The sequence below is a fragment of the Gymnogyps californianus genome, chromosome 7 (genome assembly GCF_018139145.2).
Source record: "Gymnogyps californianus isolate 813 chromosome 7, ASM1813914v2, whole genome shotgun sequence".
Lineage (NCBI taxonomy): Eukaryota > Metazoa > Chordata > Aves > Accipitriformes > Cathartidae > Gymnogyps > Gymnogyps californianus.
In genome coordinates, this window is record NC_059477.1 from 4434174 (window position 1) to 4458602 (window position 24429).

The 24429-nt window shown below is 39.4% G+C and overlaps 1 protein-coding gene across 1 annotated transcript in view; it reads right to left on the reverse strand.

Annotated features, from left to right (window-relative positions):
- The window catches only part of SPAG16 (sperm associated antigen 16), a 411664-nt gene that overhangs the window by 119463 nt on the left and 267772 nt on the right, over window positions 1-24429 (reverse strand). The window contains exon 14 of the mRNA XM_050899968.1: window positions 8493-8558. Within this exon, the coding sequence (XP_050755925.1) occupies window positions 8493-8558 (66 nt within the window). The remainder of the gene's footprint in view (window positions 1-8492; window positions 8559-24429) is intronic.

Consider the following 24429-nt stretch of genomic DNA (forward strand, 5'->3'; position numbering starts at 1 on the left):
CACAGAATTAAGCAAACAATCACATTAAAGGAGATGATAATCTCTTTTTCTTTCAGTTATACTTATGAGCAAATGGACATAACAATATGTTTATACTGGTAAATATAAAGTCTGACAACATAAACGAAAATACTGTATGGTCAGTTAATTATCAGTTTCTGCTGAGGATCTTTCCAAGGGCCGATCTGACCTAAAACATACAGGTTTTTTAAAGTTACTCAGAAACAAATTATGTCAAAACTAGTTAAAAATGATGGCACATTTTCTCTTCTTGGGCTTTACAGAGTTGTCTAAAATCCAAATGTCTATGCATTACCCCAAACTTTTATCATGAAGACTTGAGACAAAGCTTCATCATATGCAAATATTTAAACGAGAGCAAAATCTGATTAAAAGCTTCAATTAGAAAAGTTAAGTATTTCATTTACTGCTGGTTCAAAACAAATGAGACAGTATGATGGCAGACACCTGCCCTGCTTCCTACCCCACACTCCTCATCTACACCATCTCCATGTGGTCCACTTCTGCAACACAGAAGTCTCAGTGATCATGACTAGAGACTTTCAGCCATCATGGTATATGCAGCTTGCTCCCAAGGAAGAGCAGCTGTCCCTCAGTTATTTCACTTTTATAGAGTCCGGGTGCTAGCAGACACCACAGTAACCTGAGGTATGTCTTGCACTCACAGCACCAAGATCATGTAGAACTACTGGGATCCAGCAAAGAGTACATACCGCAAAGGGGGGACTGAAAGGACTGACCAGGTAGGAACGCAATGCCTCTTACAGAATATGAGGCCTTAAGGTAATACCTGCAGACAGGCAGATATCCATCTTGTAATGCCTCGTGACAAAGAAGGCTGAAAGTGATGTCTCTACAAATATAATTATTGGGAAAAACTACGTTCCCTTTTTTTCATGGCAAAGCAAGAAAAGAGAACATGAGGCAGTGGCTTTTTCAGCAATGATCAATGCTGCAGTAAGATTCTTTGCTTTCCATTTCTTGATGGGTTTGAAATACTTTCCTAGAACCTACCATCAGGAAGAAGAACAAAAGAAGGTCTTCTCAAATCTAAGCTTCTCTGTGTTTGTTTGGGTGAATGTTACAAGATACTTTATTATTTACAGAGAGTACCTGCATGGTGACAACAAAGAGCACCAGAAGGGATTCCTGGGTTTAAAAAAAAATTTAAAAAAATCAACCCTGTGGTAAATGAAAGAAAGATATAAACCCTGAGGCTCGAGGAGAGAGGTCCTGTGGCAGAATGAGCTAATCTCACCTCTCATAATACAAAGTGTTGAATGCTTAAAACAAAGTGAATTTTCTTGACCTGTGATTATTTTCAGAGTTAGTAATCTTGACAGGACTGGGTTTAAAATCTCAGACAAATAAATTACACTGAGGAGAATAGAAAGGCTGGTTAATTCCAGGTTTCTGAAGGCAACTTCAGCCTTGATTAAACAAACTTAAAGACTAACAGAAAATAGTTTTGTTTTTTTTTTTCCCCAGAAGAAATTATAACTGGGAAATTGATCCAAAAATAATCCAGGAAGCCAAATTTCTTCCAAACTAAGACCGTGAGGGAACTGCATTTTGCCTGATTTAGAAGTGCAGCTGTAAACTCTAGCGGCAGTCGGTGCATTTAAACACTGACACTGAAGGTTTCTTGGTCACCATCATCTGCTATGCATGACAGAAAAAAAGATTTTTCTCTGTCATTGACTTACCAAGGTGTATGACACATATTACTAAGTTTTTCTTTGCAAATGATCTCTGATAAGAAACCAGAAATGGTGATGGGAAACTGAATGACACAAACAAGGTGTGACATTCAAAAATCAGGCTCAGATTTCTTTCAGTCCCATTGAAGCGCCTTTGCTAATAGACTGTCTCTTTTCTCAAGGACACAGGAATGCAGCACCTTGGGAGAGCCACCCCCATACAAATGAATGCATCATGAATTTCCTTGGCCTTTGAACATGGTCAGATAAGTCCACACATATTGGAGCTCACAGAAAGAGCTGGAGGAATTTTTTTACTTCTAGGCTATCTGCTAGACATATTCTTATTTGTTTATCCAGCCTTCTATATTAAGATTCTGATATCAGAGTTGGATAGCAAGAATATTTAAACTGATCAAAATAAAGATGGATCTACCCGATTCCTCTAGAGTGGTTTCAGAACATCTTATTTGGTCTACACATAACGTGTAAAACAGGCACATACGTGCTAACTGCAGGGGTCTGTGAACAACAATAGCATCAGAAATGATGGGAAGTGATTAAACAGTATGCCTGGCCAAGGGAAGAGAGCATTCCAGGAAAATTGCTTCCAAAAATAGGGAATAACATGAATATTTTAGAGAATGGATGTGGAAGTGGATTCTAGCACAGTTTTCTGAGAGTTTCACTCTTACCAGAAAAAGCTTTTTGCCAACAAGTGAAATGAGGATATGTCGATGCAAATTCTGTTCTTTGCCATGACACAGAGACTGAATAGATTTATTTCTTTACTTCTAACAACGTTTGATGGCCTGAAAATGGTTAACTAATGATAGTAAAATCTGTATCTAAAATGTAATTCAGTTCTGTAATTATATTTCTTATGCATGGAGACAGAAATAAACTAGAGGAAGAACCTATTAGCCCTTTTGCATGTATAATTGAACATGTTTGATATTACTAGGTAACCTTTGTAAGTAACTGGCTTTGAGTTTATGCAAAGAGGTGAACACTTTGAATACATAAATAACAATAAAAGCAGATAGGGTTTTGATTTTGTATTCTGTTCTTTTCTTGTTTGTGTCTGTTAGATGCAGTCAGACATCCCTGGCTTTATTTGGCCATCCATAGAAACATCTGAAAGATCTGACTTTTGCATCATTTGGGTGCAGTAATGAATAAGAACTGACATCAAATATCAATATTATTGGCCCAGCTAAATGGTAGCTGACATCCAACTGGACTGCTGAAGAGGTAAACAAAATTGAAATTTTGTTTTTGTTTAAAAACTGTCTGACATTATTTGTCCTTCAGTAAATCGATGGAAGAATGACCTAAATGCTGTTCGCATTTTGGCTTGGGGAGGTAAAATTGGGCAGTTGCTATCAAGCATATTTTTTATAGTCTTTCAGGTTTTCCTAATATAAACTGTAATTCCAAAAATACATTTTTGTTTTAAGGAAACTTGGTAACCTCTGTAATGATTTCTTAACCTGCAGACATCATACAAACACAGCATGGCAGATACAGACCAACACAGGTGAATGATAATCATACTCTTATTTGAACACAAACACATATATACACACACATAAGGGAGCAAATTTTGTTCTACTTTAAATTCATAATGATTCAACCAAGCATCTATAGTCTTTATACTTCATTAGCATAGGTGATTTGCCAAGCTGGGAAAATGCTGTGCAAAGTATGTACAAAACTTACTTCAAATGCTATTTAGGCCATACTTAGATTTTATATTACATGCCAATGTTCAAGAACAGATCACCATTCCTTGTATGAATTCTACTGTATGAAACGGCATTGTTTTCCCATAGTTCTTGATCAAAAACATGTACTAATGTAAAAATGTTAGTGGTTTGATTTTTCATCTCTGCATGAATTATGCAAACGCATATCCTCTCCATAATTATCCACAAGACAGAAGGAGAGGGCCAGGGCTGACTTGGACATCCCTGCCTTGACGTCCAGATGCAGGCACTTTGGTAGCAACAGGGCTCCCTCCACCACATTGTGCCCACCATGAGCCTACATTTGTGCAGTCGTATGGAATCCAACAATTAAATGGGGTCACCTCAAATCCCGGTAACATTCAAAAACTGGGGAAATTACTTTACCTCTGTGGTGGGTTGACCCTGGCTGGATGCCAGGTGCCCACCAAAGCCACTCTATCACTCCCCCTCCTCAACTGGACAGGGGAGAAAAAATAAAACGAAAGGCTCGTGGGTCGAGATAAGGACAGGGAGATCACTCACCAATTACCGTCACGGGCAAAACAGACTCAGCTTGGGGAAAAAATTAATTTAATTTATTACTAGTCAAATCAGAGCAGGATAATGAGAAATAAAACCAAATCTTAAAACACCTTCCCCCCATCCCTCCCTTCTTCCCAGGCTTAACTTTACTCCCGATTTTCTCTACCTCCTCGCCCTCTGAGCGGCGCAGGGGGACGGGGAATGGGGGTTTGGGTCAGTTCATCACACATTGTTTCTGCCGCTCCTTCCTCCTCAGGGGGAGGAGGACTCACACTCTTCCCCTGCTCCAGCGTGGGGTCCCTCCCACGGGAGACAGTCCTTCACGGACTTCTCCAACGTGAGTCCTTCCCACGGGCTATAGTTCTTCACGAACTGCTCCAGCGTGGGTCCTGTCCACGGGGTGCAGTCCTTCAGGAGCAGACTGCTCCAGTGTGGGTCCCCCATGGGGTCACAAGTCCTGCCAGCAAACCTGCTCCAGCCTGGGCTCCTCTCTCCATGGGTCCACAGGTCCTGCAAAGAGCCTGCTCCAGCGCAGGCTTCCCACGGGGTCACAGCCTCCTTCGGGCATCCCCCTGCTCCGGCATGGGGTCCTCCACGGGCTGCAGGTGGATATCTGCTCCACCGTGGACCTCCAAGGGCTGCAGGGGGACAGCCTGCCTCACCATGGTCTTCACCATGGGCTGCAGGGGAATCTCTGCTCCAGCACCTGGAGCACCTCCTCCCCCTCCTTCTTCAGTGACCTTGGTGTCTGCGGAGTTGTTCCTCTCACATCTTCTCACTCCGCTCTCTCGCTGCAACTGCTACTCCCCTATAACTTCTTTTCCCTTTCTTAAATATGTTATCCCAGAGGCGCTACCACTGTTGCCGATTGGCTCGGCCTTGGCCAGCGGCGGGTCCATCTTGGAACCCGCTGGCATTAACTTTATCGGACATAGGGGAAGCTTCTAGCAGCTTCTCACAGAAGCCACCCCTGTAGCCCCCCCGCTACCAAAACCTTGCCACGCAAACCCAATACAGCCTCTTAGGTGCAGTCTCACTTGGGTTTCCCTAGAGTGGGTATCTTTGCTTTCCCAGGTAAGGTATGTTCACACATATCTTTTACTGCACTCAGAGCCTTGGAAGAGAATTGGAGCGCACACAGTAGCCTCTAAAAAACCATCCTTACAAGCACATGCACATGTTTCTACTCAAAGGCTTAGCCCTCAGTGGAAAAGAAACATCTGAAACATTTTTCTCTACAAAGTTAGTTGTGTTATGGGGACATGGGAGTAAAAGGGACAGTAACATTAACTTTTAGGAGGAAAGATGCGTTTTTCTACGTCTTCAATTCAAAAGCAGCCATGTGGATTTTGGTCAAATTTTCTCAAACTTTCCACAGGCAGAGAACCAACTTGGAAAACCGCAGAATTTATACACTGCTGAAAGCGTTATCTTTTAAGTCCTGACATAACTACAACTACAGAAGTTTCTATCAGGGCAATGTGACTATCTGCTAGATTCTCCAGAGAGCTCATGTCCCAGCAAGGCAGCCTCCAACAAATGGCCACGTTTCAGGTGCCAAACTGGCAATTATGTTCCATAGAGAAATGGCTAATAATGGAATCTGACCACTATTAAGAGTTCTGGCTGTAAATATTGCCCACTTAAAAAACTATTAACTACAGTTTCAGAAGGATGGTATAGTAAATAACTCAGATTTAATCAGTTTCACAGAGTTTAATGAGGATTTATTCAATTTGTATAAATGCATTATTCTTTTTTTCCTTCTTCCTCATACAATACTCTTCCCCTAAAATATCCTTTAATTGTTGGACACACTGCCTGGATGGCTCTCTGATCAAACTGGAAAATTTGTTCTTTGTTCTTGTATTTTCTCTACAGGACATTGTGTAATTATAATTTCATGTTCTTTTAAAACTCCTTTGGGCACCAAGCAGCCTGAGACACGACTATCACAAGCTCACTGAAGTGACTTAGGAGCCTGCTTAAACTCACCTATATCCTAAGCAGAAAAAGGAGTGCATCTCTTGGGATCTTTCACCATTACAGCACTGCACTCAGAGTCCAACCCTGTCGTGGTTTAACCCCAGTCAGCAGCCAAGCACCACGCAGCCGCTCCCTCGCTCCCTCCACCCCCTGCTCCCAGTGGGATGGGGAGGAGAATCGGGAAAGAAGGTAGAACTCGTGGGTTGAGACAGGAACAGTTTAAGAACTAAAGTAAAATAGAATACTAACAATAATAATAATGAAATATAATAACAATAATAATGGTAATGAAAAGCAATATAACAAAAGAAGAAGGGGGGGGGGGAAAGGACAAAAGCTCCAGTGATGCACAATGCAATTGCTCACCACCCGCTGACCGATGCCAGAGCCGCGATCCGCCCCTCCTGGCCAACTCCCCCCCAGTTTATATACTGGGCATGACATTCCATGGTATGGAATATCCCTTTGGCTAGTTCGGTCAGCTGCCCCAGCTATGCTCCCTCCCAGCTTCTTGCACACCCACTTGCTGGCAGAGCATGGGAAACTGAAAAGTCCTTGGCTTAAGATAAGCGCTCCTTAGCAACAACTAAAACATCAGCGTGTTATCAACATCATTCTCACACTAAATCCAAAACACAGCACCGCACCAGCTACTAAGAAGAGAGTTAACTCTGTCCCAGCTGAAACCAGGACAGACCCTATAGACAAGACTTCTAACAAAGCACGGGATCTGCAGACCTGTGACAACAGGATATTTAAAAAAAAAAAAAAAAAAAATCCAAGTAGGATTCTGTCAGCAATCAGCCTTCAGTTTTGCCATTTCAGACTTAAAAAACCACACCGTTGCAACAAATCTTTACCTGGCTGCAAAGCTTCTTTGGCCAGGTCTAACCATTAGGCTTTCTGTTGGCCAGTCTGGAAGTGACGTTGCACCTTTGTCCAAACAGTCCATGATCAGTCTCCAAAATATTTCCCATGAAAGTATTGTTGAAAATACGGATGTTTCTATAAAAACTTTTTTTCCTCATAAACCATGCATCTTTTAACAAAAAAATTGTCACTCAAAACACTTCAATCAGCTTGCTTAGGGTGCAATATTTTAATTTCTTAGTGGGCAAGCACTAGAGGGTAAGAAAACAGCTCTCTGGTGCTATATTTGGTTGAAATATAGCACTTGCTTTGCTAGCCAACCAATATGACAACTGTAACTTGTACAACTCAGGATCAAGTACTTAGTCTTTTCAGTAGTTTTCCAGTACCTACAGAGTTAATTTCTATAACTGCAATTACAGCTTCTGAAATCATATTCCTCACTCAGTTTAATCAATGCTGCACTAGATGTTTCCATTTTTACTAATTCAATCATTGAGAATGTCAACCAGTGATTTTAGTCTAGAGTTTAATGCCAACTATAACATTCTTTATCAAAATAATATGCTTATTTGGAAGATTATCAGCACACAGTCTTTCAGCTTCCTGTTATCATTATAGGTCACATTAGAGCATGAGGCTCTTTGTAAATACGTTAAAGACAGTGCTATAGTATTGCTATAGTATTTCCCTCACAATTCTTGCTAGTGTTAAATATTCTTTGCTCTGCACCACGGTGGTTTGAAATACTGAGAGGCAGGTTGTGCCTGTCAAATACACAGATACACACATGTGGCCAAGAAAGAATTAAGGTGCCTTGGGAATTCCTATTCCCCTCCTTGACACAAGCTTATCCCACACTTTCTGCTACATCAACGCCTAGGGTTTGCCCTATAAACACATAGGGTTGACATATGCAGTTGGTAAAGCAGTAGCTGATACTGAACAAGAGGAGAACATTCAGGATCTCCTACAGTAAAAATTAGTACCTTGCTCTGCTTGTAATGAAAGTGGCAGTGAGAGCACAGGGAGCAGGAACACTGTTGAGATATTTTTCAGGAAAGATGGTCCCTGAGAGAAAAGAGTGCAAGTGGTAGTAGAAACCAGCACATGCTTCACCACTTCCACACCCGTTTTAAAGAGCAGTGTGGCCAGGAGAGCTAGAGGAACCATACATCACAAATGTTTTGATCATTTCAGAATATTTCGTATCACATTTTGGAAAAATTACTTCCCTTCCGAAGTCAACAGCCATTCAGATCAGAGTCTGTCACCAATCCCAATCAAAATGATTCTTTTTAGACAATAACTATAAAATTAACCATCCAGGAAAAAACCTAACAGCAAATTTCATTTAAGTAAAGCAACCAAATGATTGCGACAAAGGAGAATGGCTTAGATATCATGCACTGATCAAAGGAGAAAGGAAGCAGGTGCAAGGAGGGGGCAGCTTTATTGTAACAGTCTCTGGGACTCTGCTCTGGCTGGCAGGTGTGTACCACGCTGAACCACTCTAGAAGTCATTACTAATACTGAATTCAGCCGCAGAGGTATCTATTTCACCAAAGTGTACCACGGTATTTACCAGAGCAAGGAACATGATGACTAAAAAAAAAAAAGGAAATTTGTACGCAGAACTTACCTTCTTGTTGAATGTAGCATAATTACAGGAATGCAGGTGACCATAGAATGTGTAAACACGGAGACCCTAGGAATTAAACAGAAAAAGAAAGCAATTAAGGAAGTTATAGTAATATAAATTATTCTATACCCTTGTAAATAGAAAGACCTTGATTTTATGGCTATGTGCAAACCAAGGCACTTTGTGGGCTAAAAAACAGCTCCTAGTTGCTAGAAGAGGAACACATTTCTCACAATTACTAAGGATGTATATCCTTACTTCACATAATAGCTAGCAGAAAAGGTGTATTCAAATATCACGAAAAAAAGCCATCTCCCTTGCCGGAGGGTTTGAATCAGAAGGTGTAATCACTACTTCCAAAAAACTGAGCTCTTCCTGTTAGGCAGTGACTCAGTACGTGTCTCTTGATATTCCACACACACCATTAAAGTCTTCCTTAAGGAGTCACAAGCATGAAATCAAAATTAATTATCTTTTGTCATCTCCCACATTAGGCTGTAAGTGACCTACATAGTGCAGTAACATATGTCAGATGTCATCACTGATATCTGACTTGTTCTCCCAGTACAGGAGGCATCCAACCACAGTATCTCCTGCTAAAAAAACCGAAGTCTTCAAGATGGGAAGATAGAGGTATTAAAAATAGATGCACTTCTCTGTTTTCATAAAAATCACTGGCTTCATGGGTAACAGTAACAAAAACACTTTCCATTAAAAGTGAAACCCAGCTTTGAACAGTGTAATCATATCCTGAAGAACAAGTTCTCACTCTAAGAAAACATTTTATTGACACTGGAATTGAAAGACAATTTGTTGCATTTTTCTAGAGAGACGAAAAAACCTAAAGCCAAGATCTGAAATTCCTCTACTCACCCTAGTAGTCCTTCTTTGTACCTATTCCAGCTTGAATCAATCTCTCAGGAGCAGGGGTAACATAGATTAATCATACCTCTGTCAGGCTTTTAGAGTTTATACCATCAGCTTAATTCCATTTATATTTTCCCAATCCGGAAAAAAAACAACCAACCCAAAACAATCACTCCTACTCTGATGCAAGATATTTGAATTCTCTTTTTCACTGACAAAACCTCCTATATTTTTATCATCAGCATGCTTTATTAGTATATTCTCACTGTTTGCAACAGGTCCTTTCAGGAAAGTAGTTAATGAGGTTTGACCACAAAGTAATTCTGGTGGGACACTACTCAATAATACTCTGTAGTTCATATTACGTCTCTGAACCATTTAGGAGAACTCAGTCCAACAAAACAGCAGTTAAAAGGGATTAGATTGCTGTTGTAAATATCTCAGGGGTTAAGAGCAAAGAGCAGTGTTGATGCAGGAACATATGGGAATTCATTATCGGCAGATAAATTTCAGTTGGAAATTAGAAGACAGTTCTCAAACAGCGAGACAGGAAAACTCCCCTCCACTCCAAGTAGTAGGGATAAAAAATTCTCATTAATTGTAAGAAGCTGCTTGAAAAGTCTGGAAATAAATTACCTTCTCCTGCATGTGATCTTTTGCCTGAACTTGGAGACCAAGGAGACTCTTTCCAGTCTTGTTCATATGGCATTAGAATACAAATCTCTGATAAAGCCCAGCATTTAATGCTCTACAGAATTCCTTTTGTTTAAAAAATGTCACCAAAAAAAAGGCAGCAGGCCACTTTGGCAAGCGTCATTTTGTATCTTACTGTATTTTTCATTTACCTTTCTGTCTTGAAGTAGTCTTTGCTTCAAGGCCACATATACCATTGAGATCAAACTAGGAAATTAGTATTATTCCCATGGAAGGATTGCAAGACAAATATAACAAGACAAAAAGGCTCTGGACTATTAAAAGCTATCCGCTATCTTTAAAAAGCAAGCACACCATCCACTTTAAGCATAAAAAGGTTGCCAGAACGCAGTTCTAGAGTCCTCCACAGTTTTCAACCCACTTACAAGGGGAAAAAGTGCTAAAAAACCCCCACCCAAAACACCGGTATATTTACATGACTTCTAAATAATAAAATATGAACCAGCAAATCCTGATAAAAAGAAAATTTAAATAATTATTATCCAATTATAAATTCACTGTTGGAATAGAAATGTGATTCCACAAAATTACCCAAGATATTGACAGACAAATTAAATTTGAGAAAGTTAACATAATAGGAGACAAAGATAACCAAACACATATGAGCAGTCTAGCAAGAAAAAATTTCAAGGACATAAAATCTACCTTGTGGCCTAGCAGCAATATCAATTGTACCCAGTCCATGATAACAAACCAAATGTTGGTGCATGTTTTGCATGTAGCCCTTGTAAAATAACTGCTGTTGCTCAGCAGGGCGTAGTATTTACCCTCAGACACTCTCAAATACCAATATATACACAGTAACCTTTCCACAAATGCAGAAAAAGCATGCTATCACAAACCAAAAAAAAAAAAAAAAAAAGAAAAAAAAAAAAAGAAAACCACATAGATGCCGTGCTGCAAAAAGAATGTGAACTTTCTGATTTCCCTTCCATAAGTCAATTCAGTATAAACCACCTGAAAAGGATTTTAATAATAGTAATAATAGTAATAATAATAATAATAGCAGCTAGACAAAGGCAATGGTTCTGTGAAGTGTTTCTCAATACTATTGCTGAAACTTTCCAAAGTGCCACTTTATTCAATGCACAGCTAGTGTTTCCTTTACCAACACCAGGAAATCTGAGTTTTGCAGACACAGATGCCATAAAAATAAAACCAGAAAGCTTACTATTTAGCTGTAACGTCCCAGCAAAATCAAACAATAATAAATATTCTCTGGATCAGAGCGCATGTTAAGATAGCACTGAGCTTTCATCATCAAGAGCTCAGCAGTAAGTTAATGATGCTCCTTTTGCACATGCATTCTGCTTTTCAGTCTTTAATTATAAAATAATCTACTATAACACCACCAGGACCCCTGCTTCATTCAATGTGGAACTGAACGGGGTGTCCACGTTCCAGGCTTAATCTGCCTTGGAGCAACTCTTCTTCAGGGGCATTTCACTGGAGCGCCTTGCAAATTGGTCCTCGGCTTACTAACAGCCTCTTGTCATCCAGGAACCAGCTGTATGCATCTGCCATTTAACTGAATTTCTTTAAGGTTCAAGACGAGCAGGGGCAAACATCTGGGACTTGTATCACAAGGAAAGAGCAGAGGAAAAAGGAGGAGCTTGTCTTAATGTTAGGGAAATTGTCAGTTAGGGAAAATTACACTCCTTTGCTGCTACCTTCAAGGTCTCACTGATCATTACCCCACTGACAAAGATAACATTATCACAAATGGAGAGTAGGAGAAACAACAAAACATCAGAGCAGAACTCTGCAGCTGTAAAAAGGCCCATTTTTTCCACATTTAACCCATGGGGTCTATCCAGTCTCCTTGCATATGACACTCTAGCAGTATAAAGGGCAGTAAATTATGGAGAATACATTATTGTTAACTGAGTCATCAGGTCTTGATTGAAATATTAATGGAGGAAATCTCAGTTCTACTCACTCCTTGAGCTACTGCCCAATTACATTAATAATCATACATTCTTCCTCTGCAGAAAATACACAGGTAATAGCAACATTCAAAGAAAACAAAATATGAAGTGTTCTGCATTGTTGTTTTTTTTTTTTTTAAATGATTATTCACACATGCACACACACATATAATTTTCCAGTTTGAAACCCAGAAATTAACATTAGAATCAGCGGTTAGAAACACCATGGCATTATGTTATGGAGCGTCTCAACTTCTCAGCTTCCACTGAACACAGACATTAATTGCCTGCCTTGGACTGGAGCTATCTAAAAGACTTCAGATACAGAAAACATTTCTTTTTTTAAAATGCAATCCAGTATCGTAGAAAAGCAGCCTAACCTTTGGAACTATGGATCTGCGAACAGTAACCCTGCTGCAAAAGTAGTTAAACAAGGAACCTAAATTCAAATGATTTTTTTGTTCTTACTTTCACAGGACAAAAGCCCAAGGATTTTGGAATCAATAGCGAAATTCTGCTGTAAATCCTCCCTATTGTGTCCATATAAATATACAAATACCAGGGCAAAACAAGACAGGCTGAAGTCAATCATAATTAATATACCACAGCTTCTTTGCATCGGTAGAATTAAGTTCAACCATTAACTATGTAACACAGCAGTTGAATCTTCCTATACTTAATTTAATTACCAGTTTAGCAGCAGCAACAAAAAACTCCCAAACCTAACAAGCCATAATTCAAGCACCTCTGGAGAAAACACACAGCCAAAATCTGTTGAGCATCATTTAAAAACTACTCACATTTTTTAAACTCTGCTGTTTTGATTATTTTTCTGGATTTTGAATGCTCTGCTATACATGAAAGTCTGACATGAACAAACTTACTTTGCCAAGTTCAAAAATCAAGATAACAAATCCATTAGATCAAGCTGAGTGTAATATACTAGGTGCAACACGTAATTATCTTTATTAGTTTGACATGATATGAGCTTTTAGATAACAACATCCAAGTATGAGATTTATCTAAACAGTGTTCAGATAAGAGATTTATTTGTAATTTCTTGGTTCATTTAGAAATTAACTCAAAGAAATATGTTCATTCAGAAGGACTGAACTAAGAAAAGTGTTCAAACCATGAAGCACTCAACAGTGGAACTGTTCACCTCATTCTCTTTATTAAAAACAAACAAAACTTCCCAACGGTTTTTCATGAAAGGTTTAATTTTATTTGGGGGAAAAAACTAGTGTCTTGAATGAAACTTCTCATCTTACATAGGTAAAATTTTTCCAGATGGTCATATAATCTAATGCTTAGGAAGCTCACTTCACTAGACTTGAACTTTTCCTAAAGCAAGCGTCATGTTAAGTGTACATGATTACTGGCTATTGACTCATCGGGGAAGGTCTAACCTTTCTCTCAATCTCCCTTGCTGAATATGGCCAAGGGCTTCTCTTTTTACAGCAAAGTGCAAAATTAAAAGCATGACTCCTACTCAAATCTTTGCCTTATTCGTAACCTGGTCTGTCTGCTTGGTCTACCTGCACTTCGCATCAGCACGGCACTAGGAAGCTCTGAAGGAAACGCGTGACATATCCAGCAAACCTGTGGGCTCTCAAGGTCACTCCACGCTGCAGGGGAATTGCCTGCATTGTTGCCTTGAAGTAGGTGCACTGGAAACATCAAAAGGGGTTTGCATCTCTTTATTAGAGCACAAGGTAATTTTTAAAAGAGAGAAAACTCATTTTCATGGCACATGACAGGTGAACACAAAAACTGGAGGGAAGAGTCTAAAAACACCTACCCCCTCTACCTTCGCAAGACAGCTCCTTTCTTTTAGTCTCTCCTTTCAGCCCAGCCCGTAATAACTCACTTCAGCAATTTCCTGCATCCCATGAAGCCTGTGTGCATCCCCCATAAGGTCGGCCCAGCTGCTCGCAGCAAGAGCCGCTCTCTTCTCCATCCGCCCCATCCTGTCTCATCCAGAGGGCATCACTCAAAGCAAAGCAAAAATGCATCCATCTCCCAGCTACTCTCTCAGAGGCGTTTACAAGCATATGACGTACAGCATCTGTACAGTAAGCAGCGAACAAATTTGGAAAACAATTTTACCATCTGTCACCACAAGTTTTACTCAACAAACTCAAGCACAGAACCTTCAGCATGGAGGTTGCTTCTGTTCTTGCTTGGAATAGACCCTGGGGGAAAAAATCTTGCGGAGAAGACTGTTTCTTGATGTTAGACCAAGGGTAAGGCCAGGGCATTACTCAGATGTTTTGTAATCCTGTATTTGGGGAATAAAATTAACTTGCACCAGTCATTTGTGTGCCTTATTACACAAGGATTCACAGAGGCAGGTATGTATGCCAAAGTTGAAGTACATGTCTCCTTTCCCACAGACAGCTTTTTTTTTTTTTAGCTTTATTCACTACATCTTCCTAAAGAAACGAAAGAGAATTTTGAATCTCTTTAAAATGCATGAACTTAAATAACGACTTTCATACTGTGAAACATTAAAAACTTGAGAAACAGTGTTTTTCTAAAGCTGGTAGGTAATAGAAACTAGAAATAGAGCTCTGCCTGCCAGCTAAGTCTAACGCCATGCTTTTCATCACAGACCAGCCTTCCTTTCACTTCAGAGTTAGTAACACCTGCTATTAAAAATATGGAAAAAACTAAAGTAACCTTGCTCTGGGACACTCCTGAATTATCTGATTTTTCTGCATCTGAACTTTCACCAGGACATAGCATTAATATGTCTTCTGCACTGGACATGCAGTCATATTCACATTTCTTAATTGGGAGGAAAAGTATGTTTCTAGGCCAAGACCTTGTATGCTAAATCTGTTCAAAGTGAACCTCTAAGGCTCTCCTAAAAAACACTAAAAACAGGAGTTTATAGTAGAAATGCTGACAGATTATATTCTTGCCAGAATAATATAACCTGACTCTAAGATAAATGTTTCATGAATTAAAAAAGTTGAAAAAAGCTCCTCTGTTCAGCTTTGTTCTCGAGATGAAAGTGAATTATCTTTTTGTCTTCTCCTGACACTTGGATTTTTGTACTGCAGTCTGCAGAAACCTGTAACCACAGGCTGTATTTAAACAGACGTGACCATGTGGGATTCTCTCCTCACTAAACTCTTGTAAGAGACATCAAACTTCTAACTATATAAGGAGAAAAAAAGGTTTTCTAGTAAGCAGATACCTTCCTGTACCTGCTTCTGTGAAGAGAGAGAGAAGTCATCTCTACCTGGAGAGATCACACACAAGCACAGTTCCGCCTGTACGGCCATGACAGACCATCCAGGGAGGGGGAGGGAGAAATTTCTTTGCTGGACCCATCATTCCTTTAAAAGAAAATAAATAGAAAAAAAAATCCCTCAAAGATATTGAAATTCTTTCACTAAAAGCAGACTTGTATATTATTCTCCTGGTTGATATTGGCAGATGGCTTCAGTAGCAGAAGCTACTGCATCTTAATAAGGATTTGTAAGGCAGGTGAACATACATCACCCTGTCAGCACCAAAAAAGCCAAATTTGGTAACTGCATTCCTCCTGTCCAATGTAACTCCTGGATTAACTGCATTACTCCTGTAATGCAGACTTCTCAGCGTGGGATACAGCCTTTTCCCCCACAGAATTAGGTGGCCCATTTTTACCATAACTAGAGTTTACTTCAAATTAACTTGGTATTCCAATACTTTGCAAAACATACCAACCGTTTTCAGGAGAGTAATGCGTGAATGACAGAAACCTAGTAGGACTGTCTAACTTTAAACATTATGAGCTCTATTGCTTTAATGTAAAAAAAGATCAAAAAGATGAATTATAAATGAGCGGAAGTTGCTGGTGGAATATAACTGGTAAAGTTATGAGCGCAGTGAAAGCACAGAAAAGAAATACAAAAGAATTTCTGTTGGCTTTGAAAATGAAATTACATGAAAGCAGAACAAAACAATGAATACATAGTTTACTTATATATGAGAAAAAGTGAGAAGTCTACATGGGAAACCCTTTCTTCCTTCCCACTTTTAAAGGTAGAGGGGCTGAAATTCAAGTTGCATGCTTGGAAAGTTTTTACTTTTCCTCTGTTCAGAAGTGAATAGCATCTGGCCTGCAAGAAAACTACAAAAGGCATGAGAAGCTGTTCAGTTGTATACAGTTCAGCTTCTGCACATATACGGCTTCTACACCTGAATCTACCATTCCAGTGCATTGTCTTTAGTGTCTGCACTCAAGAACTGTGTTTCTTCACCTGCTAATCTGATTCTGCTCCTGTAACAAAAGTCTTAAGAAATCAGCAACTGAGCAAACCAACATGATGCACTATCTTCTGATCTTATCTGAAGATGAGAAGTTGAGTATCAGTCTGAAGGATTTTAGTGCTCTTAAAACCTGAAGCTCAATTTTGGCCCAAATGCCAAACTGTTGCCTTATGTGAATTCATACCAGAACACTAGTTATTTTTTCCTAACAAAAGAAAGGAAAAACTAAGTGGTCTTAACTGAAAAAGACAGTATAGATGCAAAAGCAGGTACATACACAACTATGATTATTAAATAAGACAAATGAGGTGGCCCAAAAGTTTGAAAAAAAAAAAAGAAAAAAAGAAAAAGCTGAAGAATTTCTTCCCTTCAAAGAGTCAGTATAAATCAAGAGTAAGCCAATAAGATCAAAGTTATTATTTGTCTGACAGCCATTTGGAGAGTGTTTACTTCTATTGGTATAAATGAATTTGTAAGCCTCCTGCATTCACACTGTGAATTTTGTTCTGGCAGTCATTATGCATCAAATGCATCTCATCCAAATTTAAAATGGCAGATGCACAGAGAAAAATACCAAAATGCAAAAACCAAAAAAGGGCAAACTTAACAGAACATGTCTGCAGTTCTCTTTTGTTAACCTGCAACTGCTGAATAGCACTCTTGAAGTCAGGCTCTTCTTCGATCTCTATTTTCTCCATTAACCAACAGGAAGGGATTGACTAGTTCCCAAAGTAGGGGTCTTGGCAAAGAAATGAGGATCTGAACAGAAATGGAAAGCACATCACTCACTCACCATGATCTGGTTTTCCCAAATACTGCTGCTTTGGGAATAACAGTATTGCTGACCTGAGGGACTGAGATCAGAGAAGAGAACCCAGACTATTTGGCTAGAAACATTGAAGTAATTCATTGAAAAAGAAGTCACTGAAATAATTAAAAAAAAAAAAAAAAAAAACAAAACACAAAAAACCCACACCACCAACAACAAAAAAACCCAAACGAAACCAAACAGTTTCATTTTAAAAAGTCTTTAGATTTCAAAATTTGGAAAAAAAAAAAAAGACCATCACCAGTGGAAGAGGAGAAAACATTGACATCAGCTCTTACAAACACACTGCCCATAGATTCTATACACCAGATCCTACATACATTGTCTACATATTCTGAGTGAAAGGAGAAAAAAGGATTGTAAATGCCTATCAAAAATATTCCTAATCTTCTGCAATTTCAAATTCAGAATTTTGTAAGTATTCAAAATCAAATTCACATCAATATTTTCAAAAATGAGATTTTCTAGCGAAAAGAGAAAGTAAAGCACAAAGGTCTAGGTAGCGATGGAAATAGTTACATTCTTTAGTAAGTCTGCTGGACGTCTAAGTTTTATTTAGCATTCAAAGCACAAATACTTAATTACTATCTCAGTATCTCAATAATACGATGGTTAACTTCCATTATATTTAGGAACAGGCAAACTCTGTCTCATAAACCTGCATGCTTTATATCTTATGGGCCTTACATATTTTTGGCCTCTTGTTTAGCTGAAATACAGCTATCGTGTGAAAAGGCATCAATCTTTTTGTCATTGCCTTACACTACCACAAGGATGTATCACAAAATGAAACAGATCTGGGGCCTACTGAAGCTAACGACAAAATTATTTCCAGTTTCACTCGCAGAATGAGGACATTTGGTAATGCCTTTGCTAGAAAAAAAAACTTCCACCTGATGTCAAGTTCCATTGCATATGAAATTACCAATACCAATAAATATGCTTAGGCTCAGACTAAAAGATGTGTAAATACATCCTTTTGACTTTCGTCATACAAAGCATTCCCACTGGAAGTACCTTGCTGAATCTCAGTCTAACGATTACCAATATTACTCTTTCACCATGGCACTGCTCCCAGTAGAAACCTGTATTCAGTCTCGGTGGGAAAGGAATTAGGTAAAACACCAATTTTGAAAGTCCCATCTGCTTTATAGAGTTTATTGGTCATTTCACAGAAAAAAATTATTTTAATCATTAAAAACACACTCTAGTGGTTTAGCTTTGTTAAGCTTATTAATATTTCCCAATAAACTTAATGACTTAAATGAAAGAGGAATAAATATATTTTTTAATCCATCAATACTGGCACTGTATCTGGTGACTGCCCTTACAGGACTACAGAGTATGCAACTATTTACATCACCTTCAAAGAAGCACGTGTAGAGGGCTGAAACCAGAAAATCTTTACTGGGAATATCCCACAACAAAACAAATGTCATAATAAGTTATAAATACATACATACATAAATACATAGTCCTTCATGTGCAAGAAGATAAGTCAAATAATTAAAATATTGAAAAAAATTATCCCAAAGCAATATGAACACTTTCCCCAAAATGTTTTTGTCTGGTGCTAACAAGGTTATTGGGGGCAGAGGGGATAAAAACATGTAGCATTTGAGAAGCAAGAGCTCTTCATTTGTTTTAGCATTGTTTGCCCAAGATGCTGACATCACGGCACAAGATCATAGAGATACTGAAGAGAAATAAAACTCCTGGAAGCCTTTTCAGAGACCTCTTGTAAAATTACAGCATGATTACATTACCTCTTAAATTAAAAAAAGTTTCTTACAAAGTTCAGCCTGTCAGAGTTGCCAAGATTAGATCTGGGACCAAATGTATTATGACTAAGCTCAACGCTGTATAAATATTAGATCCGTTATTCAAACTGCTCACAGGACACCGCGAGCTTGATTTTACATCGACAAAAACTCCCCATGAAATATCTTTCCTGGGATTTTTCCCTAGTAAGGGTTGTGGCATGGGCCCCTATCTGAGCAGAAAGAAAACGTGAACAGCAGGTTCCCATTAAAGGAATTATATTATGTATGTAGCCTCAGACAAAAGAATTCCAGCATTCGGGTTTTGTGAGTTATTAACGGCAGTCTGCTCTGTAATTGTCGGTGAAATAATCTCATTGACACATACAAGTTAGGAAATAGAGGTCTCATTAACAAAGCCTCTAGCCTTTATTAGATCATATAAATAACCAAGAGAGCCTGCAAAAGATCGATTACAGCCTTTAAATGTTTACAGAATCAGTGTTTAATTAAGACAATTTTAATATGCAAATCAAGCCTAATTATCATCATTTATTAATGTTAGTCTGCCTGGGCTCTAAACAGCTTCAGCTGCAAATATGGTAACAGTATCATATTTTTGCTGCTTTTTTTTTCCTAGGAAGAACTGCAGAGGAAACAATCAAGTCGTGCTACCAGTACATACGAAGGCTTTCAAAACTGCATTTCCATTTACCATTTGGAGATGAAGGTCAAAAAAGTGCTCAGCGCAGCATAAAATCTACCTGAAATGTTATGCATTTCTTCACCTACTGTTTTGTAGAGTGCTTTAATTAATGTATTTCCTTCAAAGTAACCAACCCCTCTGGGAGATTCTTTTGATGAAAATCTGCCCTTGTTCAATGCAGTGATTGAATAGATGGGTTTTTAACACAGACCATTGTCACTCAGAAGCTGATGGTGAGACTTTTTTTCTTCCTACCTCCTCTGCCCCAGGAATGGTAGGTAACCCTCCTGTGCTGAGAAGCCACAGCATTACAGCAAAGCCCTTGGAAATTAAAGTGTGAAGCAAAAAAGAGAAGAACACAGCCTTCAGCAATATGATCGGAGGAGTGGCCGGGGAGGAATACAAAGAGGCAAGGGAGAAAACAAATGTCTGTGTTCTGACTCTTGAAGAAGTAAAATTAAAACCTCGAAGCCCCCATGAATTTGTTTTGGGAAAGGGGGTGGGGCAGCTGCCACACAATCCTGGTAAAAATCATTCCCTTTTCCTGACACTACTGCTCTCCTGCTGCCACAATGAGCTGCACAGATTAAAATGAAGAAAGAGAACCACTCACCATTGGGCAGTATCGATTTGTTGTTGAATGCTTACACATTGACAGCGGGGGAAATACGAAATGTTTCTGTTTGCAACGTTTTACAATGTAGAAAGTCACTTCTTTACTTTTCTTTGTCATTATGTTTTCTTTCCTCATATTCCCGACGCTTTGGACCCTGTAGCTGCCAAGCTCCCTCAGCTGGTTGAGGGTAAAAGGAAAGCTTTCTACTTTTACTTATTCTGTAATATATTCAGTATTTCTAAGTAAATGAAGTCCTCAGGAAAAAAAAAAAAGGACATGCAGTTACAATAGGCAATGAGTCTTTCAAGACAGAATGAATAAAAATGTAATAATCAGAGTAGAAATAAAATACAAGAGACAACTTGAAAAGCCCCCAGTTCAAATGGGAGCAGAGTGGCTTTCACCCAGCGTCTTGACTGACTAGTGGATGAAAGGACTTCATACAGAAACCGCATTTGGGTACTGTGCCGAGCCATGGTTGGGTAGAGGTCTGTCAGGCGATCACTTCCCAGCTCCTTTTTGAAAGGTCCTCTCTGGAGACGGTCTTGGAGAATGAGGCGTGTTCAATAAAACCTGTGCATGCTATTGCCGACACAGCAAGTCCACACAGAAGTTGAGCCAGGCTAGGGGACAAATTTGGGCTAGGGGACAAACCCTTATATAGCAAGAGCACCTAACACTTGTGAACCTGCAGGCAACGAAGAATCGAGCCACAGAATACAAAGCTGTTGAAGGGGCTGCTGAGACAGCTGGCAGGCGCTGACGCTGGATTTATAGCGTGTTCCCAGTGAGAGCTGTGTGCAAAGGCACGGGGTTTCTGCACAGACTAATAACGACCGTGAGAGCTGCTATCATTTCTGGGTGAATATCTGAACCTGAGAAAACCACAAGAATTTGAACTAACCGTACATGGAAGGGAGCACCTACAAAGTTTAGTTTTCTAAAGCTCTCTATTAACTGTAATGAAAAATGTTGACACTTCCTTACTTATTCTTCATTAGATAAAATGGTCGTGATTTTCACAGAGCCTATAGAAGCTTGAATTTCAGTGGAGCTTTGTATAAGGAATGAAACAAGTACATTTTCAGGAAATACCTGCAAACCCAAGAGCAGGGAAGAAAGACTGGAAAATAAATGCAAACTAGGGCACATCTAGTAGGCTTAGTGAAGTTTTCTGTTCAGACATGGTATACATACACTTACACCACTGAGCTCTGAGCTACACCATCAGGACTAGGACAGGGAAGGAAAGAACAGAGGAGTACTTCAGGAGTTCAGTTCAGTCAGTCATTTACAATGGCGCTGCAATGCTGCGTTGGCTGGTTTTGCCCAGCGAATGTTTTCCTAAAAGGGGAAGTCAACGGCGCTGATACACTTCATACAGACAGTAAACTGACAGCAAAGGAAAGTGAAATGACCAAGACAATACTCGAGCCACTAATTCGCAGCTGAGGGTTCACAGTCACTTCCCAGGTCACCTCCATACTACTTACTAACACTGGCTAAAAGACAGTCCTTTCTATCCCAGCTGAAAGTTCCTAGACCATGGGATACCTGCTCCAGTTTTCCAATCCAGTTGCACACAAAACCAGCTACTTCTGAGGAAAGTTCTCTTATGGAACAGGTAGCTATGCTGTCCATAAATATTATTTCATGCTCTCAAGTCTAAACTTGCTATTCATATTAAAAATATATGAAATATATCTTATGTTTGACATATTGTATGGTCTCATTACGCATACAAATGTCCATTCACTTTTGTATCCTGCTAAAGTCTTGGCCTCAGCGTCTCAAACCTGCCTGCAGCTCCAGTGATGGAAAGTTAAAAACATTCCCAAACTCACTTCTCTCTCTCTGAGTGTTGTCATGTGCACTCAGCAAGATGAAAGAGTACCTGAGTCAGACACAGATCCGCTAACTTCCTAAGATATACAGACGTATCTCGAAGTAGATATTACTGTCAAAAACCAAAGAACTTTAAAAATGAATTCAGAAAAAAATTATCTGCATTAGACATGCACATCAACAATCCTGCTCCATAACAATGTTCAGGCATCTACCAAATTAAATGCTACTTCTTATGTAGTGATCTTCTCAGTGTTCAATCATTTGAACATCCAAGTTTCAAGAACATTGTTATAAGAACTGTCATAAATAAAAAGTACTACTTACACAGCATTTTACACTCTGGAACAGATTGAGTGTCTGTTGAAGTCTTACTCTCTAATGAGAATGGAATTAGTGCCCATTTTACAACGTGGAGAAAAGGAAGTATACTGGCATACATGGCTGAAAGCTGTGGGAGGAATCCTGACACTATGTTTAAGCAGAGCAGGGCAAAACAAAATTTCATTCCATTTCTCAGATACAGCAAGCACTCAGCAAGACTCTTGGCCTATTATATATGTTTTGCAGGTCAAAATTTTCAACCACATGATTTTGATTAGTAAAGAATGAAATATAACTAAAAGTTTGTCTTTTCAGAAGGCACTATAATATTTTTTTTAAAAATGAGAAATTCCATTTTCATTTTTTTTTTGAAAAAAATGCTTACAGTGCGATTTGATTATAAAGCCCCAACAAATATAAAACACTATTTTCTTTTTTGCTCATTCTCCTTTCCTGTCTCCCTCATCACTAGGGACAGTATACCTAATCATTCCAAGATCTGAGAAGTAGAGCTCTTTCATTAATTTTATTGGGTTTGTAATTTTTCAATTTAAGCCAGATCTTTCCTGATTATTGAAAGACAGAGAAGGATACTTTTTTTTTAAATTAGAAAAAATATGCATTTAACAAAAAGAAGCTCAAAAGGAAAACACATAAAGCACTTTAAATGCAAATGACCTATAACTCGCATTCCATTTCTACAAATTTTCAAATAAAATTCTAAGATCTCAACCAAAGCACTTTGGTTTTGTTTGCAGCTAGCTCTGCCAAGCTTGTGTCCTTACCCTGACTCCCTGCAGGGAACTGGCAGGGAGCAGGATGCCCTGGGCTCCCCCTCCAGCCAGAGGACGCTCCACAGCAGCACAGGCTGGCCCAGGTTTGCGATCCCTGATGTGGCAGGGCTCTGCCCTTTGTGTGAGCCGTGCTGCTGTACAGCAGGGTCACTGCAATGACATGGCAGAGCTAGTGTCTGAGCTCCAAAATAAATTCATGCCCTTGCATGTCTTCAAGCCACACGTGGAGCACCTCTTATCCACGGTAAGAATATATGGCCAGAAGAGCCTCTCAGGTCTCATTGCGATGTATATCTACCCACTGTACAAGACAAGATGGCACAAGAAGCATTGCACTATGAGATATCACATTATGTTCATTTTCTCTTCAGTGAACTGAACTGCAAATAAATGACTCTGAAACCAGCGTGAAATGAGGACATATCACCAACGGGGTTTTATAAACATTATTTGTTAGAAGATGTAACTCTCTTAACAATATATGACCCATGACTAATTTCAAGGGGTCAAGGTGATCTTTGCCCTCCACTGTGTAGAGTATTATTCTTCTCTAGAGAAGTTCAGAGGTTAATGAATAAAGTGTCAGCAAAGAAGAAATGAGACTAAGCAAGAAAATGCTCATTCTTGGGCTCTGCTATAAATAATGCTCTCATTAAAATTCTGCCTTGAAAGAAAGGCAAGTCCATTAGTCTAGGAGCTAATTTTTACTGGCTCCTTAGATGTATGCATATTAAAAATTCAGCTTTTATAATTGCCAGCCATCAACCACCTAGTCAGTGCTGTTCTTGGAGTTTTTAATTATTTACTTCATTTGCATAGACACTCCAATTTATGATCAACCATTTAGTTATCAAGGGACAGTTTTAGTAATTCCTCTTTTACATTTTTATTTATTCCTTTCGTATCCCTAGCAGGAGCGCTGAGAGGGCCTTGCCTGAGCTGTGCGGCAGTGGGACAGGCCCACCCCGGCACCTGCAGCCTGCTGCCATCACGCATGGCCACACTTCCCCGCACCCTTTCTGCCTGGGCCAGGGCAACACGTACAGTGCAGCTACATGGCATCTGCTAAACGCCCATATCCCACCTCACCGCGTCATAGCAGGGTGCAAGGACAGCCCTCCTACCCGATACCTTAACCTCCTCCTCCTCAGCTGCTGCTGAAGGCCCTTGCCTGGCACCTTGGCCTCAAAACAAGAGGGAAGAGCTCACACTTGGGCACGTGCTGCCTCTTTGCTACGAGTGCTCTGGCACTTTGCCCCAAAGCTATTCTCCTTTGGGTTTTCAGTTT